At 47.5% G+C, this 21,125-nt stretch overlaps 1 protein-coding gene across 5 annotated transcripts in view; it reads left to right on the top strand.

Annotated features, from left to right (window-relative positions):
- LOC106591480 (attractin) overlaps positions 1-21,125 on the top strand; it is a 627,298-nt gene that overhangs the window by 591,483 nt on the left and 14,690 nt on the right. For all 5 annotated transcript variants that reach the window (XM_045723805.1, XM_045723804.1, XM_045723802.1 and 2 more), the window contains exon 27: positions 2,931-3,038. In XM_045723805.1, coding sequence (XP_045579761.1) covers positions 2,931-3,038 — 108 coding nt within the window. The remainder of the gene's footprint in view (positions 1-2,930; positions 3,039-21,125) is intronic.

Raw genomic sequence — 21,125 nt, 5'->3', positions numbered from 1 at the left:
ATATTCAGCTCTAGAATAAAGTTTGTTGGTGGGATATTCGTTAGTATCTCTGTCTCCCAAATAGTGAGTTAGTGCTGCCAGCCGCCCCACACATGGGACTCTCGACATCTAATGTGACCAGAATACAGTCTTCTGTTAAACCCGTTATGGGTGAGATCTTGTTGATGGAGTCTGTCGAGTCTTTTACATATGATGGCAATGTTTGCACATGAGTTTTAATAAAAAGAGTCTACAAAGTTGAAAAAACAGTTCTAGCATTGAGCCTATTCTTGCAACAACTGCTCTGCCTGGATAATTGCCTTGTTGTGTTTTAGGTTTGTTTAATTTCGGGTAAAATGTACAGGCTTGGACGTATGGCACATTTACAGCAAAGATATTCAGGTTTTGAGATCAGGTGATTTAATAGGGCTCCAGATTAGAGCCTCTATCCCTTTGGAACACCTGTGTGGGATCAACACTCAGTTTTCTATAGAAATGTTCATTACTGAGTCGTCTCTGAATCTCTTCTATATTACAGTGAGGAGAGCTCTAGCAGGTCGTCTCTGAATCTCTTCTATATTACAGTGAGGAGAGCTCTAGCAGGTCGTCTCTGAATCTCTTCTATATTACAGTGAGGAGAGCTCTAGCAGGTCGTCTCTGAATCTCTTCTATATTACAGTGAGGAGAGCTCTAGCAGGTCGTCTCTGAATCTCTTCTATATTACAGTGAGGAGAGCTCTAGCAGGTCGTCTGAATCTCTTCTGTATTACAGTGAGGAGAGCTCTAGCAGGTCGTCTCTGAATCTCTTCTATATTACAGTGAGGAGAGCTCTAGCAGACTGCGTCGTCTCTGAATCTCTTCTATATTACAGTGAGGAGAGCTCTAACAGGTCGTCTCTGAATCTCTTCTATATTACAGTGAGTAGAGCTCTAGCAGGTCGTCTCTGAATCTCTTTTATATTACAGTGAAGAGAGCTCTAGCAGGTCGTCTCTGAATCTCTTCTATATTACAGTGAGGAGAGCTCTAGCAGGTCGTCTCTGAATCTCTTCTATATTACAGTGAGGAGAGCTCTAGCAGGTCGTCTCTGAATCTCTTCTTTGTATTTGTCATAGTGTAAAACAACCACAGCGCCCCCTGCAGGTTTGATAACCAAAGATTGATATTTCATTAGTTAATTAAGTGCCTGTTCTAATGTTCTAGTGAGGTTCTTCTGAATGTGGTTTGTTTGTCTCGTATACACTGACATGGCTTCTTGTTCGACTAACCACCAATAGGTATTAATCGTGGAGTTGTTAACCATGGGACAGAATTTGCTTTTGGGCTTAAAATGGGGTACCAGTTCGTTGATGTGTTTCTTGGCCCGTAACGCTTAAGTTTAATCTTTCGAAAGAATTTAAACAGATCTACTTTTGTATCGAATGGTTTATCAGTACATGTAGGTACAAAAGAGAGGCCCATAGAAAAGACTGAGACTTGAGCGTCAGTAAGGTATTTTTTTGGAGAGGTTAGTTACCGCGTCATGCTGTAGCTTCGTGTCCACGGCCTGTGTTCCCGGTCCCCTCTTCGACCGCTTGCCTCTCTTACATCGTTTGAAATGTATTTACCCATCTACCAATAGGTGCCCTTCTTTGTGAACCAGTGGAAAACCTCCCTGGTCTTTGTGGTTGAAGGATAATTGTATGTGTTGGGGTACAGAGATCAGGTAGTCTTTTAAAATCAAGTTGAACGCTATTATGGATGACAGGTCTGGATGACAGGTCTGGATGACTGGTCTGGATGACTGGTCTGGATGACTGGTCTGGATGACAGATCTGAATGACAGGTCTGGATGTGACAGGTCTGGATGACTGGTCTGGATGACAGGTCTGGATGACTGGTCTGGATGACAGGTCTGGATGACAGGTCTGGATGTGTGACAGGTCTGAATGACAGGTCTGGATGTGACAGGTCTGGATGACAGGTCTGGATGACAGGTCTGGATGACAGGTCTGGATGACTGGTCTGGATGACTGGTCTGGATGACAGGTCTGGATGTGACAGGTCTGGATGACTGGTCTGGATGACAGGTCTGGATGACTGGTCTGGATGACAGGTCTGGATGACAGGTCTGGATGTGTGACAGGTCTGAATGACAGGTCTGGATGTGACAGGTCTGGATGACTGGTCTGGATGACAGGTCTGGATGACAGGTCTGGATGTGACAGGTCTGGATGACAGGTCTGGATGACAGGTAGGGATGATGGGTCTGAATGACAGGTCTGGATGACGGGTCTGGATGACAGGTCTGAATGACAGGTCTGGATGTGTGACAGGTCTGGATGATGGGTCTGGATGACGGGTCTGGATGACAGGTCTGGATGACAGGTAGGGATGATGGGTCTGAATGGCAGGTCTGGATGACGGGTCTGGATGACAGGTCTGGATGACGGGTCTGGATGACTGGTCTGGATGACTGGTCTGGATGACAGGTCTGGATGACAGGTAGGGATGACAGGTAGGGATGATGGGTCTGAATGACAGGTCTGGATGACGGGTCTGGATGACAGGTCTGGATGACAGGTCTGGATGACGGGTCTGGATGTGTGACAGGTCTGGATGACAGGTCTGGATGACTGGTCTGGATGACAGGTCTGGATGACAGGTCTGGATGACGGGTCTGGATGTGTGACAGGTATTGATGACAGGTCTGGATGACAGGTCTTGTGACAGTTGTACTCATTTCTGTTGTATTGAATGTTGTCTTTGTCCTGATAGGCAGTATTCCCCGGCCCGTAAGGCCCGGCCCGGCCCGTATGGCCCTGGTCAGAAGTAATGCAGTAGTAATTAGTTAGTAAGTAGTAATTTCTATGTAATTGGGTGTAATTCGGGACGCGCAATGATTATTGAGAGTTTTAAGAAATGAACTGTGTTCTCTTTCTTCTTCGTCACTGGAGTCTCTCCTCTTCCTCACAGCAACTTCTCCGTGAGATGCAGCAGATGGCTAGCCGGCCGTTCGCCACCATCAACGTTGCCTTGGAAACGGACGAGGAGCCGCCCGACCTGATTGGTGGAAACGTCAAGGTGAGTGTGACGTCAGACTGTGATGACATTGTCCTGTCAGCCAATCCCCTTCTCCCTAGCCACTCACATATACATGTTAGTCATTCAGCAGACGCCATTGTCCAGAGACTCCCATTTAGTGAGTCATTTAGCAGACGCCGTTATCCAGAGAGACTCCCATTTAGTGAGTCATTCAGCAGTCGGTGTTATCCAGAGAGACTCCCATTTAGTGAGTCATTCAGCAGACGCTGTTATCCAAGAGAGACTCCCATTTAGTGAGTCATTCAGCAGACGCTGTTATCCAGAGAAATTCCCATTTAATGAGTCATTCAGCTGAAGATAGCTAGGTTGGACAACCACATATCTCAGTCATAGGAAGTACATGTTTCCTTAATAAAGAAGAGATGGTAGGAAAAGACAAGTGCAAATAAGGCTGAGATGTCTTATATAAGATACTGTGTGAAGAGGTAGGGTTTGAAATGTCTTTACGATACTGTGTGAAGAGGTAGGGTTTGAAATGTCTTAGTGTAGATACTGTTTGAAGAGGTAGGGTTTGAAATGTCTTTAAGATACTGTTTGAAGAGGTAGGGTTTCAGATCTTTTACGAAGATGTGCAGTGACTCTGCTGTCATAGTTTCGGGGGAAGCTGGTTCCACCATGGGGGTGCCAGGACAAACATTTTACATTTTTACATTTTAGTCATTTAGCTGACGTTCTTATCCAGAGCGACTTACAGTAGTGAATGCATACATTTCATACATTTTATTTCATTTCATACATTTTTTTTCTGTGCTTTGACTGGGCTGACCTGGGGCTGACCTCCCGTAGGGGTGGGATGACTGCACTATGGGGCCCCAGCCAGGGCACCTATGACTGCACTATGGGGCCCCAGCCTGGGTACCCATGACTGCACTATGGGGCCCCAGCCAGGGCACCCATGACTGCACTATGGGGCCCCAGCCAGGGCACCCATGACTGCACTATAGCACTAATGTACTACATCTCTCCCGATGGGGTGGCTCTTCTGTCGGTCCTATCTGATGTGTGTGTGTGTGTGTGTGTGTGTGTGTGTGTGTGTGTGTGTGTGTGTGTGTGTGTGTGTGTGTGTGTGTGTGTGTGTGTGTGTGTGTGTGTGTGTGTGTGTGTGTGTGTATATAGAGAGAGAGAGAGAGAATGGAAATGAAATGGTGAGCTGGACCATCAGATATTTTCCTACCGCCTCTCCTCTCCGTTCAGAGAAGGCAGGCGACCACGGAGCCCAGAACCCATTTACATCTCCTTGTGTTGTGGTTATGTCGTTTTTTCAGGAGACTACGGTAGAGTATCATCACCTGTGATTGGCCTCAGGCCTCGCACACAGGAAACATCATTAAAGTAGTTTATAGCTGCACAACACAGGGGGAATGTGAGGGGGAGGGGAAAGAAGAGTAGACAGGTTTGGATGTGTGACAGGTCTGGATGACAGGGCTGGATGACAGGTCTGGTTGACAGGTCTGGATGACAGGTCTGGTTGTGTGACAGGTCTGGATGACAGGGCTGGATGACAGGTCTGGATGACAGGTCTGGTTGTGTGACAGGTCTGGATGACAGGGCTGGATGACAGGTCTGGATGACAGGTCTGGATGACAGGTCTGGTTGTGTGACAGGTCTGGATGACAGGGCTGGATGACAGGTCTGGATGACAGGTCTGGTTGTGTGGCAGGTCTGGATGACAGGGCTGGATGACAGGTCTGGATGACAGGTCTGGATGACAGGTCTGGATGTGTGACAGATATGGATGACCGGTCTGGATGACAGGTCTGGTTGTGTGACAGGTCTGGATGACAGGGCTGGATGACAGGTATGGATGACAGGTATGGATGACAGGTCTGGATGTGTGACAGGTGTGGATGACAGGTCTGGATGACAGGTCTGGTTGTGTGACAGGTCTGGATGACAGGTCTGGATGACAGGTCTGAATGACAGGTCTGAATGACAGGCCTGGATGTGTGACAGATCTGGATGACAGGTCTGGATGACAGGTCTGGATGGATGACTGGTCTGGATGACAGGTCTGAATGACAGGTCTGGATTACAGGTCTGGATGACAGGTCTGGCTGACAGGTCTGAATGACAGGTGTGAATGTGTGACAGGTCTGGATGACAGGTCTGGATGACAGGTCTGAATGACAGGTCTGAATGACAGGTCTGATGACAGGTCTGGATGTGTGACAGGTCTGGATGACAGGTCTGGATGACAGGTCTGGATGACAGATCTGGATGAGGTCTGGATGACAGGTCTGGATGACAGGTCTGGATGAGGTCTGGATGACAGGTCTGGATGACGGGTCTGGATGAGAGTTCCAGAAGAGTAGAGCGTTCCAGTAGCGAGCAGAGGATGGGAGGGAGGAGAGGTAGAGGAGAGGAGGGGTAGAGGAGAGACGGAGAGAATGAGAGGAGAGGTAGAGGGAGGGAGGAGAGGAGAGACAGGAGAGAGAGAGGGAGAGGAGAGACTGAGGGAGAGAGAGAGAAAGGGAGGAGATGAGATATATTCACCCAGCTAGAGTCCCTGAGGGAGGAGGAGAGAGAGAGGGAGCAGAGGGAGAGGAGAGACTGAGGGAGAGAGAGAGAAAGGGAGGAGATGAGATATATTCACCCAGCTAGAGTCCCTGAGGGAGGAGGAGAGAGAGAGAAAGGGAGGGAGGAGATGAGAGACAGGAGAGAGAGAGATAGTGGAGCATGTTGATGATGTGATTCATTATTTATTTCTAGATGTTAGTGACGGATGGATGGAGAGATGGGTATAGCATCAGGGTGACCTAAAGGATTAGAAAATAGGAGTGTGTGATGCAGAAGGAAAAACCCCAAGGTTGGTTAACTAGAACATGGCCAGGTTATGGGACAGAAAACACTGAAACCCCGCATGGACACAATAGGGGGAGGGAGGGGGAGGGAGGGGGGGCAGGGGGAGAGTCTGCGGGGGGCTAAAACAGGGGAGAGAGGAGGCAGGGGGTGGGGAGAGAGGGGAGGCTGGGGGTGGGGAGAGAGTGTAGGCTGGGGATGGAGAGAGAGGGTAGGCTGGGGTTGGGGAGAGAGAGGAGGCAGGGGGAGGGGAGAGAGGAGGATGGGGGTGGGGAGAGAGGGGAGGCAGGGGGTGGGGAGAGAGGGGAGGCAGTGGTGGGGAGGGAGAGGAGGCAGGGGGGAGAGTCTGCGGGCGCTAAAACGGGAGTAAGACTAAGGAGAAGGTGGGGAGAGAGGGGAGGCTGGGGGTGGAGAGAGAGGGGAGGCAGGGGGGAGAGTCTGCGGGGGCTAAAACAGGGGAGAGAGGAGGCAGGGGTTGGGGAGAGAGGGGAGGCAGGGGGTGGAGAGAGGAGGCAGGGGGTGGGGAGAGAGGAGGCAGAGGGTGGGGAGAGAGAGGAGGCAGGGGGTGGGGAGAGAGAGGAGGCAGGGGGTGGGGAGAGAGAGGAGGCAGGGGGTGGGGAGAGAGGAGGAATATTAATGCTATCAATGTTTCAGTAGACCTACTCCCTCTTATCAATGTTTCAGTAGACCAACTCCCTCTTATCAATGTTTCAGTAGACCTACTCCCTCCTATCAATGTTTCAGTAGACATACTCCCTTATCAATGTTTCAGTAGACCTACTCCCTCATCAATGTTTCAGTAGACCTACTCCCTCTTATCAATGTTTCAGTAGACCAACTCCCTCTTATCAATGTTTCAGTAGACCAACTCCCTCTTATCAATGTTTCAGTAGACCTACTCCCTCTTATCAATGTTTCAGTCGACCTACTCCCTCCTATCAATGTTTCAGTAGACCTACTCCCTTATCAATGTTTCAGTAGACCTACTCCCTCCTCAATGTTTCAGTAGACCTACTCCCTCTTATCAATGTTCCAGTAGACCAACTCCCTCTTATCAATGTTTCAGTAGATCTACTCCCTCATCAATGTTTCAGTAGACCTACTCCCTCTTGTCAATGTTTCAGTAGACCTACTCCCTCATCAATGTTTCAGTAGACCTACACCCTCTGGTCAATGTTTCAGTAGACCTACTCCCTCATCAATGTTTCAGTAGACATACTACCTTTTATCAATGTTTCAGTAGACCTACACCCTCTTATCAATGTTTCAGTAGACCTACTCCCTCTTATCAATGTTTCAGTAGACCTACTCCCTCCTATCAATGTTTCAGTAGACCAACTCCCTTATCAATGTTTCAGTAGACCTACTCCCTCATCAAAGTTTCAGTAGACCTACTCCCTCTTGTCAATGTTTCAGTAGACCTACTCCCTCATCAATGTTTCAGTAGACCTACTCCCTCTTGTCAATGTTTCAGTAGACCTACTCCCTCGTATCAATGTTTCAGTAGACCAACTCCCTCATCAATGTTTCCGTAGACCAACTCCCTCATCAATGTTTCAGTAGACCAACTCCCTCATCAATGTTTCAGAAGACCTACTCCCTCCTATCAATGTTTCAGTAGACCTACACCCTCTTGTCAATGTTTCAGTAGACCTACTCCCTCCTATCAATGTTTCAGTAGACCTACTCCCTCCTATCAATGTTTCAGAAGGCCTACTCCCTCTTATCAATGTTTCAGTAGACCTACTCCCTCCTATCAATGTTTCAGTAGACCTACTCCCTCCTATCAATGTTTCAGTAGACCTACTCCCTCTTATCAATGTTTCAGTAGACCTACTCCCTCTTATCAATGTTTCAGTAAACCTACTCCCTCTTATCAATGTTTCAGTAGACCTATTCTCTTATCAATGTTTCAGTAGGCCTACTCCCTCATCAATGTTTCAGTAGACCTACTACCTTTTATCAATGTTTCAGTAGACCTACACCCTCTGGTCAATGTTTCAGTAGACCTACTCCCTCATCAATATTTCAGTAGACCAACTACCTTTTATCAATGTTTCAGTAGACCTACACCCTCTGGTCAATGTTTCAGTAGACCTACTCCCTCATCAATGTTTCAGTAGATCTACTCCCTCTTATCAATGTTGGACATTGTATCAGTCATAAGGGCATGACATCTGCAGAAGGAAAGGAAGGTTGAGGTGAGCAATGTAGATATATTTACAGGTCTTGGTGATCCAGAGGTGAAAGCGTAATATCATACAGAATCTACAAGTACGAAATATCCTCAGGACAGGTTCAGCCTGACACAATCTGAAGACTGCACAGTCTGCCCTTGAGAAAACAAATGGAATCTGTCTAACAGAAGCTCAAACAGGTACATATATCCCAGAAAACATTACCCCATTGGCCCCATGTTGGTATGCAGTGGGAAAGGTGAGCATGGGCTAGCCTATACCACCCCAACACGGGCCAGTCCACCCCAAGCCCAACACGGGCCAGTCCACCCCAAGCCCAACACGGGCCAGTCCACCCCAAGCCCAACACAGGCTAGTCCACCCCAAGCCCAACACGGGCCAGTCCACCCCAAGCCGAACAAGGGCCAGTCCACCCCAAGCCCAACATGGGCCAGTCCACCCCAAGCCCAACACGGGCCAGCCCACACCAAGCCCAACACGGGCCAGCCCACCCCAAGCCCAACACGGGCCAGTCCACCCCAAGCCCAACACGGGCCAGTCCACCCCAAGCCCAACACGGGCCAGTCCACCCCAAGCCCAACACGGGCCAGCCCACACCAAGCCCAACACGGGCCAGTCCACCCCAAGCCCAACACGGGCCAGTCCACCCCAAGCCCAACAAGGGCCAGTCTACACCAAGCCCAACATGGGCCAGTCCACACCACCTCCAACACGGGCCAGCCCACACCAAGCCCAACACGGGCCAGTCCACACCAACCCCAACACGGGCCAGTCCACATCACCCCCAACACGGGCCAGTCCACACCACCCCCAACACCGGCCAGCCCACCCCCACCCCAACACGGGCCAGCCCACCCCACCCCAATACGGGCCAGTCCACACCAAGCCCAACACCGGCCAGCCCACCCCAAGCCCAACACTGGCTAGCCCACACCAAGCCCAACACGGGCCAGCCCACCCCCCCCCCAACACGGCCAGCCCACCCCAAGCCCAACACCGGCCAGCCCACCCCAAGCCCAACACCAGCCAGCCCACACCAAGCCCAACACGGGCCAGTCCACACCACCCCCAACACGGGCCAGTCCACACCACCCCCAACACCGGCCAGCCCACCCCAAGCCCAACACGGGCCAGTCCACCCCAAGCCCAACACGGGCCAGCCCACCCCACCACCTACATGGGCCTGCCCACCCCACCCCCAACACGGGCCAGCCCACCCCAAGCCCAACACCGGCCAGCCCACCCCAAGCCCAACACGGGCCAGCCCACACCACCCCCAATACGGGCCAGTCCACACCACCCCCAACACGGGCCAGTCCACACCACCCCCAACACGGGCCAGTCCAAACCACCCCCAACACGGGCCAGTCCACACCACCTCCAACATGGGCCAGTCCACACCACCTCCAACACGGGCCAGACCACACAACCTCCAACACGGGCCAGACCACACCAAGCCCAACACCGGCCAGCCCACACCAAGCCCAACACGGGCCAGTCCACACCACCCCCAACACCGGCCAGCCCACCCCAAGCCCAACATGGGCCAGTCCACCCCAAGCCCAACACGGGACAGCCCACCCCACCACCTACACGGGCCAGCCCACCCCACCCCCAACACGGGCCAGCCCACCCCAAGCCCAACACCGGCCAGCCCACCCCAAGCCCAACACGGGCCAGCCCACACCACCCCCAATACGGGCCAGTCCACACCACCCCCAACACGGGCCAGTCCACACCACCCCCAACACGGGCCAGTCCAAACCACCCCCAACACGGGCCAGTCCAAACCACCCCCAACACGGGCCAGTCCACACCACCTCCAACACGGGCCAGTCCACACCACCTCCAACACGGGCCAGACCACACCAAGCCCAACACGGGCCAGCCCACACCAAGCCCAACACGGGCCAGCCCACACCAAGCCCAGCACGGGCCAGCCCACACCAAGCCCAACACAGGCCAGCCCACCCCAAGCCCAACACGGGCCAGTCCACCCCACCTCCAACACGGGCCAGCCCACCCCAAGCCCAACACGGGCCAGCCCACCCCACCCCAACACCGGCCAGCTACCCCAAGCCCAACACGGGCCAGCCCACCCCACCCCAACACGGGCCAGCCCACCCCACCCCAACACCGGCCAGCCCACCCCAACACCGGCCAGCCCACCCCACCCCAACACGGGCCAGCCCACAACACCCCAACACCGGCCAGCCCACCCCACCCCAACACGGGCCAGCCCACACCACCCCAACACCAGCCAGCCCACCCCACCCCAACACCGGCCAGCCCACCCCAAGCCCAACACCGGCCAGCCCACCCCAAGCCCAACATCGGCCAGCCCAGCCCAAGCCCAACACCGGCCAGCCCACCCCAAGCCCAACAAATCAAATCAAATGTATTTATATAGCCCTTTTTACATCAGCTGATATCTCAAAGTGCTGTACAGAAACCCAGCCTAAAACAGCAAGCAATGCAGGTGTAGAAGCACGGTGGCTAGGAAAAACTCCCTAGAAAGGTCAAATCTAGGAAGAAACCTAGAGAGGAACCAGGCTATGAGTGGTGGGCAGTCCTCTTCTGGCTGTGCCGGGTGGAGATTATAACAGCACATGGCCAAGATGTTCAACTGTTCATAAATGACCAGCATGGTCAAATAATAATAATCATAGTAGTTGTCGAGGGTGCAACAAGTCAGTAACACAAGAGTAAGTGTCAGTTGGCTTTTTCATAGCCGATCTTTGAGAGTATCTCTACCGCTCCTGCTGTCTCTAGAGAGTTGAAAACAGCAGGTCTGGGACAGGTAGCACGTCCGGTGAACAGGTCAGGGTTCCAGCAGGTCTGGGACAGCAGGTCTGGGACAGGTAGCACGTCCGGTGAACAGGTCAGGTTTCCATAGCTGCAGGCAGAACAGTTGGAACTGGAGCAGCAGCAAGGCCAGGTGAACTGGGGACAGCAAGGAGTCATTAAGCCAGGTAGTCCTGAGGCATGGTCCTAGGGCTCAGGTCCTCCGAGAGAGAGAGAAAAAAGAAAAAGAGAGAGAGAATTAGAGAGAGCATATTTAAATTCACACAGGACACCGGAAAAGACAAGAGAAATACTCCAGATGTGACAGACTGACCCTAGCCCCCCGACACATAAACTACTGCAGCATAAATACTGGAGGCTGAGACAGGAGGGGTCAGGAGACACTGTGGCCTCATCCGATGAAACCGGCCAGCCCACCCCAAGCCCAACACCGGCCAGCCCACTCCAAGCCCAACACCGGCCAGCCCACTCCAAGCCCAACACCGGCCAGCCCACTCCAAGCCCAACACGGGCCAGCCCACTCCAAACCCAACACCGGCCAGCCCACTCCAAGCCCAACACGGGCCAGCCCACTCCAAGCCCAACATTAATTAAATAAACAGAACATTTTAATCTACCTTTTCAGTCTTGCAAACTTTCATGTGCAAAATAAACATCTCACCCACTCAGAGAGAAATGGTCAATTAAAATGTATCATACCAATCACGAAACAGACATGTCTAAGTGTTCCAATAAACGGTAAGGGGATGGAATGATTAAACACCAGCAGTTATTGTAGTATTAGATTGAATATGGATTTACTACATTTAAACATGTGAAGCAACAGCAAACAATTCAACAAGAGAACAAAGCGCTTTCCACTTTCCAGGAGTTTGGAGAGCACAAGTGGAGAGACCCGCCTGTGGTGGAGAGACCCGCCTATGGTGCATCTTCGCCACAGTAATAATACATTTTTAACAACAAATTCCAAACGCAAACTTTATTAGTAAGTTATCAATTTCAATTTTGTCATAGCGTAAGACCAGTGGTCCTATGCTAGTAATTGTTGCTTGATGGCCCATTTGCTGGTGATCTTGCAAAGTAAACAATTCATATTCTGGATCACCTGTTTTTTGGAGCTGCAAATTTATTATGGCGATCCTCTCTCCCTTCAAAATGGACATTCGCACTGCACCCAATCCTGTAACTGACAGTTTACTCGTCCAATCAGAGGGCAGAGTGTGCGTTTCACTAGCCAATCTGTTGCATGTTTTTTTATGACGCTGCGGCTACTGTCTCTGGCTGTCTGGAGAGTAATCCATGGACTCTGTGCCACAAAATGAGTGACAAAATGTTATAAAACCTGGCCAATGTGGTGGCTAATTTCTGCATTACCAAATGAGGAGAGTTACAAACTTCACACACCAGTCAGAGTTATACGTAAACTACATCTTTAATAATTAAGAGCTTTTGCAAAAGCCCTTTGACTTTCAATGATGCGCCGTTTCTAATGAACCATTGAAAGTGACAAAACAAAAGTACAAAGATCTTTTATAGCCAAGATACACCCCTCTCAACGTACATGACGAACAACAGATACATAGAATGTGTCACAAGGTTAAGTTTTGTATGAAAGATATCTATAAAACATAGTAGACAGCAACTGCTGTGTCAACAGGGTTCATTGTATAGACCAGTATCTGGTCCTCCTACTCCAAACTGGATCCGTCTCTCCCTGGTACGGTATAGAACAGACCAGTGTCTGGTCCTCCTACTCCAAACTGGAACCGTCTCTCCCTGGTACGGTATAGAACAGACCAGTGTCTGGTCCTCCTACTCCAAACTGGAACCGTCTCTCCCTGGTACGGTATAGAACAGACCAGTGTCTGGTCCTCCTACTCCAAACTGGAACCGTCTCTCCCTGGTACGGTATAGAACAGACCAGTATCTGGCCCTTCAACTCCAAACTGGAACCGTCTCTCCCTGGTACGGTATAGAACAGACCAGTGTCTGGTCCTCCTACTCCAAACTGGATCCGTCTCTCCCTGGTACGGTATAGAACAGACCAGTGTCTGGTCCTCCTACTCCAAACTGGACCCGTCTCTCCCTGGTACGGTATAGAACAGACCAGTGTCTGGTCCTCCTACTCCAAACTGGATCCGTCTCTCCCTGGTACGGAATAGAACAGACCAGTGTCTGGTCCTCCTACTCCAAACTGGAACCGTCTCTTTCTGGTACGGTATAGAACAGACCAGTGTCTGGTCCTCCTACTCCAAACTGGATCCGTCTCTCCCTGGTACGGTATAGAACAGAACAGACCAGTGTCTGGTCCTCCTACTCCTAACTGGAACCGTCTCTCCCTGGTACGGTATAGAACAGAACCATTAGCTCATGTCCTCTGGAATGCTCTTTAGGCATTATTACCCAAAGATCTCGTAAATCTCTTCTGTCAGTGCTATCTCATAGAAGCCCATCCTCAGTAAAACACACACACAATAGTTAACAGAATACTCTATTCTGTCGAATATTACAACCATTATAATACAATACAAGCATTATAACATAATCTTGCAATTTTCCACGACACCAGATCAAGGCATCAGTCTAAAGTCGAGTACCGAGTCTTGAGGCTCCAAGTCAAGTCTCAAGTTGTTTTATTTTCTAATAGAAAGAGGAGGAAGGGAAGCGCTACTAAGGTACACAATGGTACATGTTGGTAGACAGAAGGTGCTCTTTGGTAAAAGGGGTAAATTGGTCATCAAAAAGAAAGGAGGACCAAGGCACTCTTCATATAATTCATTAAAATGCCTTTATTTGTATGGCATGTTCAATAGAAACAAGGTTTTAAAAATCCGACACGTTTCGGCTGCATGGCCTTCGTCAGGGAGTACAAAGAAATAATACAATGTCCTCTTTTTAACAGCTTTTCCAATTGGCCCTTATTTGAAGAGGGAGTGGTTACAAAATTGATTGGCCACACCTAGTAAGCAATACTATACACATTAAAAAGTGAAATACTGTAGCTATGTTATCATAAAAATACAACTCCAAGCTAGAAGTATCTGAAACACTTAGAAAGGTAGTTCTAACCTTAAATATGACTGGGAGAAGTGTGAAGAATAAGAAAGCAATATATTCCATAGTACACTAGAACACAGCAAACATGAATAACAGTCTAAACATAGCTGAGGGCAATAGAGCAAAATGTCCACTAGATGACAGCAAATGTACCCATCACAACCCTACAGGAAGGGTGAGAAATCCATATCTTCATTTAAACCCGGGTATTTAGTGGCCTGTAGTTTGTAAATCCAAAAACTTTCCCTTTGGTTTAACTGTTTAAGACGGTCCCCTTTTCTAATAGAGGCCGGAATATGATCAATACCCATAGCTTGTAGGGAGGCAGGGTTGCCATGGTGTAAGGACTTGTAGTGCCTTGCCATGGGGTAGTCTTCATTGCCTACCCGTATGGCGTACTTGTGTTCCGCTAAGCGGTCTTGAAGGCGTCTCTTTGTCCGTCCAATGTAGAACACCTTGCACTGTGGACATTCCAATCTATAGATGACATGAGTGGTTTTGCAGTTAATGAAATGCTTGACGTAATACTCCATTTTAGAAGCTGTCTCAACAAAATACTTTTTCTGTGCAATATTTCTGCAATGGTTGCACTGGTTACATTTAAAAGAAACCCCTTGGGTTTGTGGTCATGGCAAGTTTTTTGAGAGTCACCCGGAAGATAACTGTGAGCTAATTTGTCCTTTAGGGTAGGACATCTCTTAAAGCTTATGACTGATGGCTCAGGGAAGACTTGGCGTAGTAGCATATCACTTTGGATGATTCCCCAATTATTTTTAATGATTCTTTTAATGTTCTCTTCTTCTGTGCTGTATTTTGAGTGCTGTATTCTCTCTGATGTATCATGAGGCACTCCCCTTCGCAACAAGTTCTCTCTGTCAAGTAATCCAGCCCTTATATCTGCATCTTTCAGGACCTGAATGCTGTAGCCCCGATTCAAGAAGCGATTCTCCAATTCAGCAGATTTGACACTGTAGTCTGTTTCCTGATCACAAATTCTGCGGACTCTTTGGAATTGGCCATATGGAATATTCTCTTTTAACCTTTTGGGGTGAAAGCTGTCTGCTCTAAGAATGGTATTCCCATCTGTAGGCTTCCTAAAGATTGATGTGTCCAAACAACCTTTGTCATTTTTCCTAATGTCGAGGTCCAAAAAATGAATGCTGTACTCCATAGTTAGTTTGATGTTAGGGTTAATGCTGTTAAGGTATTGGTGGAAGGAAATAAGTTAATCTTCTGAGCCGGACCAAAAAAGGCAAACATCATCAATATAGCGTCCCCACCATATAATCCGGTCAAAGAAATGGTTATTAGAAGGATCCAAAAATGAAGTCATTTTCCCATTTACCCAAGTACAAACCAGCGTAGACTGTAGCAAGCTCCCATCCTTTGACCTGTTTAAAAAAATTGTCTTGAAAGATAAAGATTTTATAATTAAGAGTCCATTCAGTCAGTGAGACGATGAATTATGTAGGAGGCATCTCAGTTTCAGGTCGGGTACTCAAGAAATGGTGCATAGCTGCCAAACCTTGTTCATGTTCAATGGTGGTATATAGAGACTCCACATCCATGGTGACTAAAAAGGAAGCTGTACCTATATTGTTCAATTCCTTAATTTTGTTCAACACATATGTGGTATCTTGAAGATAGGCTGGGAGTGACGTCAGAAAAGGCTTAATAAAGTAATCAATGTACTTAGAGATGGGTTCTGTCAGACTTCCATTACCACTAATGACTGGCCGGCCTGGGGGGTTATCAAGATTTTTGTGGACTTTTGGAAGAAGGTAAAAAGAAGCCATACATGGACTGCCATTGAAAATAAACTAGAACTCATTGTCTGAAATGTAGCCATTCTCCTTAGCTTCTGTGAGGATCCCTTTCTATACAGTTTTTAGGTCCTATGTAGGGTTGAAGGTAAGAGATTGGTAGAGTTCATCATTGTCTAATTGACGCTAGGCTTCTGTCACATATTTGTCTTTACTCCACACTACTGTAGCGCCACCTTTGTCTGCTTTTTTAACCACAATCCGTTCATTTTTGGACAACGATTCAACTGCATCCCTCTCTGTCTTAGAAAGATTACGTTGTGTTTGGTTGGAGTCAATTTTACCCTTAAACAGATTCTCCACATCAAAATTCACCTTCTTCGAAAATGTATTTAGTGTGGCATTCTGGACGATGGGACAAAAGGTGGACTTGGGCATAAAAGGTGTTTTTGAGGGAACAGAAACTGCCTGACCTGAGACAGTGGCGTCTGTAGTTGGAGAGATGTTTTGCTTGTACCAGGCCTTCAGATGTAGGTCAATCTTTGTATTAAATTCATTAGTTGAGTATGTTGGGGGCAAAGGACAGTCCTTTAGACAATACCCTTACGCAATCATCAGAAAGGGGTTCTCCAGAAATGTTGATCACGGCCTTGTTCTGGTCCTGCTCCGTGTGGATGGATAGTCTTGATTTCTTCCTCCCCCTCCGTGTTGGCCTCTTCCGCGTCCTCTCACCTCTCCTGTTGAGGTACCTGGATCCTAATTAAATGGTACGGTCAACAACCCTATACCCTTGACACCCACCTGAATGACCCAGATACTAAGGAGAAGTCCCTAACTGTTTTACGGGCCTGCTGTAAGCGGTCTCTATGCAGCCAAAATGCAGTCAGAGACCAAGATCAGCACTGCCCCCTCTAGATTCTGAGCCTGCTTGGCAGGGTTGGTCCTGCAAAGCCAAAGCCCCCTAAAGGGAGAGCATACTACACAAGGAAATTCTCAATGCTGCTAAGGAGCACATTGACGACCTTGTACCTAGCCGGTGGGGATTCCAGTGGGGTGCCCCCCCACCCAGGCAGTGGCAGTGCTGGCAACCCTAGCTTCAGTAAACAATGGGGAGGGGGTCACACTGACATTCAGAGAGGGGGTATATTATTGTGGCCCTGGTGGCACAAAATCAAAAGTCTGACTGCATGGAAATGCTTGGGAATATGGTCAATACGGGGGACCGCGTTGTGGGTGTTTCAGGGGAAAGGGGTACATCTGACCTCCATCATCTAGGATGTGAAAATGGTTAATAAAATCTCCCCATGTCTGCCCATTTTTTGCTCGGTCTTGCAGGCCTTCTAATGCAGCTGCAACTGTAAATGCATTTGTAAATCAAGACCTTTCTTGAGTTGGGCTCTGGGATGGTGCAACTGTTGAGAATGTGAGCTTATGGTTGTGTGGGGGGGAAAGGGTTGAGTGTGTGTGTGGGTGTATGTGTGTATCCCATAACTGTTGCGAAGGAGTAAAAGATGTTAGGGACAATAGAGGATGATCCACAGCTATATATAATACAAATCGAGGTGAGGGTGATGGAAATGCATTTGGTGGTTGATTTACTTCAATTCGGTAAATGTCACTGTGTGCTCTTTTCGAAGGATGGATCCCAGTCTGTTCTGGGATACGGGGGATCGCGGGTGGTCTGCCGGGCATTGGGATGACAACCCAACTCAGGATGAGGAGGGCTTTTAGCGGGTGGATTAGTAGGGACCAATTGGAGGTTTACTTAGTAGCAATGCAAATATCATGGTACAGCTACATAGACACTCAATCATCATGTTACCTTTTAATGGTACGTTTACAAACATATATTTTTGATAAATAGAATTGAAAGTTGTGTCTCATTATGGTAAGTGGTGAAATAAGTATAGCCAGTTTATAATTGTAATGGCCTAGCAGATAATAAGAAAAGACGAGCAGTATTTACCTGGTTAAAAGAGAAGGAATATAATATCTATTGTTTACAGGAAACCCATTCAACAATTTTAGATGAAGTTTTGTGGAAAAAGAACTGGGGGGGTGAAATATATTTCTCCCATGGGCAAAGAAATTCAAAAGGGGTGATGGTTTTAATTAACAGTAATTTTGATCCAAATGTGCAAATTGTCCAAACAGATTATCAAGGTAGATGGGTTATTTTAAATATGTTATTGGACAATAAACAGATATGGCTTATTAACCTATATGTTCCAAATAAGGATGATCCAAGCTTCTTTGAAAATATATATAAGAATTTATCAACTCTACAAGCAACACTAGACTCTATTATTATGGTGGGAGATTTCAATACAGTCTTAAATACCTCTATGGACCGGAAAGGAAATCACACTACAAACTATCACCCTCAGGTACTTAAGGAAATCATGAATGTCATGGATATATTGGAATTAGTGGATATATGGAGGCTTAAATACCCTAACCTAGTGAGATATACATGGAGGAGGTTTAATATCCTGACCTAGTGAGATATACATGGAGGAGGTTTAATATCCTGACCTAGTGAGATATACATGGAGGAGGTTTAATACCATGACCTAGTGAGATATACATGGAGGAGGTTTAATATCCTGACCTAGTGAGATATACATGGAGGAGGTTTAATATCCTGACCTAGTGAGATATACATGGAGGAGGTTTAATACCCTGACCTAGTGAGATATACATGGAGGAGGCTTAATCAAGCTAGTCGTCTTGACTACTTTCTTATGTCATTCTCTCTGGCACCAAAAGTTAAAAAAGTGTTGATAGGGGACAGAATGCGGTCGGATCATCACATAATTGGCATATATATTACTCTTACAGAATTTCCACGTGGGCGAGGATATTGGAAATTTAATCAAAGCCTACTAGATGATAAATTGTTTAGAACTAGGACAGAAGAATTTATAACTGACTTTTTCAGACATAACGAAGGTACAGCAGATCCCCTTATTGTATGGGACACTTTTAAATGCGCCTTTAGAGGCCATGCAATTCAGTACTCATCTATAAAACAAAAGCAATTTAGATCAAAAGAGTCCATCCTCATATTAACAAAGGAAATGGAAGGTCTAACAGTACAGTTAGATAGCAATAAAAACGGTACCATAGAGGCACAGAATAAGTTAGAGGAAAAACAAAAAGAAATGGAGGAACTTATTCAAGAAAGATCCTGTGTAATATACACTGCTCAAAAAATAAAGGGAACACTAAAATAACACATCCTAGATCTGAATTAATGAAATAATCTTATTAAATACTTTTTTCTTTACATAGTTGAATGTGCTGACAACAAAATCACACAAAAATAATCAATGGAAATCCAATTTATCAACCCATGGAGGTCTGGATTTGGAGTCACACTCAAAATTAAAGTGGAAAACCACACTACAGGCTGATCCAACTTTGATGTAATGTCCTTAAAACAAGTCAAAATGAGGCTCAGTAGTGTGTGTGGCCTCCACGTGCCTGTATGACCTCCCTACAACGCCTGGGCATGCTCCTGATGAGGTGGCGGATGGTCTCCTCAGAGATCTCCTCCCAGACCTGGACTAAAGCATCCGCCAACTCCTGGACAGTCTGTGGTGCAACGTGGCGTTGGTGGATGGAGCGAGACATGATGTCCCAGATGTGCTCAATTGGATTCAGGTCTGGGGAACGGGCGGGCCAGTCCATAGCACCAATGCCTTCCTCTTGCAGGAACTGCTGACACACTCCAGCCACATGAGGTCTAGCATTGTCTTGCATTTGGAGGAACCCAGGGCCAACCGCACCAGCATATGGTCTCACAAGGGGTCTGAGGATCTCATCTCGGTACCTAATGGCAGTCAGGCTACCTCTGGCGAGCACATGGAGGGCTGTGCGGCCCCCCAAAGAAATACCAACCCACACCATGACTGACCCACCGCCAAACCGGTCATGCTGGATGATGTTGCAGGCAGCAGAACGTTCTCCACGGCGTCTCCAGACTCTGTCACGTCTGTCACATGTGCTCAGTGTGAACCTGCTTTCATCTGTGAAGAGCACAGGGCACCAGTGGCGAATTTGCCAATCTTGGTGTTCTCTGGCAAATGCCAAACGTCCTGCACGGTGTTGGGCTGTAAGCACAACCCCCACCTGTGGACGTCGGGCCCTCATACCACCCTCATGGAGTCTGTTTCTGACCGTTTGAGCAGACACATGCACATTTGTGGCCTGCTGGAGGTCATTTTGCAGGGCTCTGGCAGTGCTCCTCCTGCTCCTCCTTGCACAAAGGCGAAGGTAGCGGTCCTGCTGCTGGGTTGTTGCCCTCCTACGGCCTCCTCCACGTCTCCTGATGTACTGGCCTGTCTCCTGGTAGCACTTCCATGCTCTGGACACTACGCTGACAGACACAGCAAACCTTCTTGCCACAGCTCGCATTGATGTGCCATCCTGGATGAGCTGCACTACCTGAGCCACTTGTGTGGGTTGTAGACTCCGTCTCATGCTACCACTAGAGTGAAAGCACCGCCAGCATTCAAAAGTGACCAAAACATCAGCCAGGAAGCATAGGAACTGAGAAGTGGTCTGTGGTTACCACCTGCAGAACCACTCCTTTATTGGGGGTGTCTTGCTAATTGCCTATAATTTCCACCTGTTGTCTATTCCATTTGCACAACAGCATGTGAAATGTATTGTCAATCAGTGTTGCTTCCTAAGTGGACAGTTTGATTTCACAGAAGTGTGATTGACTTGGAGTTACATTGTGTTGTTTAAGTGTTCCCTTTATTTTTTTGAGCAGTATATTATAAAAATAAAGTGAACTGGATGGAATATGGGGAAAAATGCACCAAATTCTTTTTCAATCTTCAATATAGAAATGCTACCAAAAAATGTATTAAAACTTGTTACAAATGATGGAGTCATGCATGATTCACCAAATTATATTTTGAAAGATATATATATATATAACTAGCAGTATGTGAACTAGCAGTATATATATATTTATATATATATATATATATATATAGAACTAGCAGTATATAGAACTAGCAGTATGTGAACTAGCAGTATGTGAACTAGCAGTATATATATAGAACTAGCACTTTGTGAACTAGCAGTATGTGAACTAGCAGTATATGAACTAGCAGTATGTGAACTAGCATTATATATATATAGAACTAGCACTTTGTGAACTAGCAGTATGTGAACTAGCAGTATGTGAACTAGCATTATATATATATATATATATATATAGTACTAGCAGTATGTGAACTAGCAGTATGTGAACTAGCAGTATGTGAACTAGTAGTATGTGGACTAGCAGTATGTGAACTAGCATTATATATATATAGAACTAGCACTTTGTGAACTAGCAGTATGTGAACTAGCAGTATGTGAACTAGTAGTATGTGGACTAGCAGTATGTGGACTAGCAGTATGTGAACTAGCATTATATATATAGA

Source organism: Salmo salar, chromosome ssa09 (genome assembly GCF_905237065.1).
Source record: "Salmo salar chromosome ssa09, Ssal_v3.1, whole genome shotgun sequence".
In the NCBI taxonomy this organism is placed as follows: domain Eukaryota; kingdom Metazoa; phylum Chordata; class Actinopteri; order Salmoniformes; family Salmonidae; genus Salmo; species Salmo salar.
This window is presented reverse-complemented; position numbering and strand designations above follow the sequence as displayed.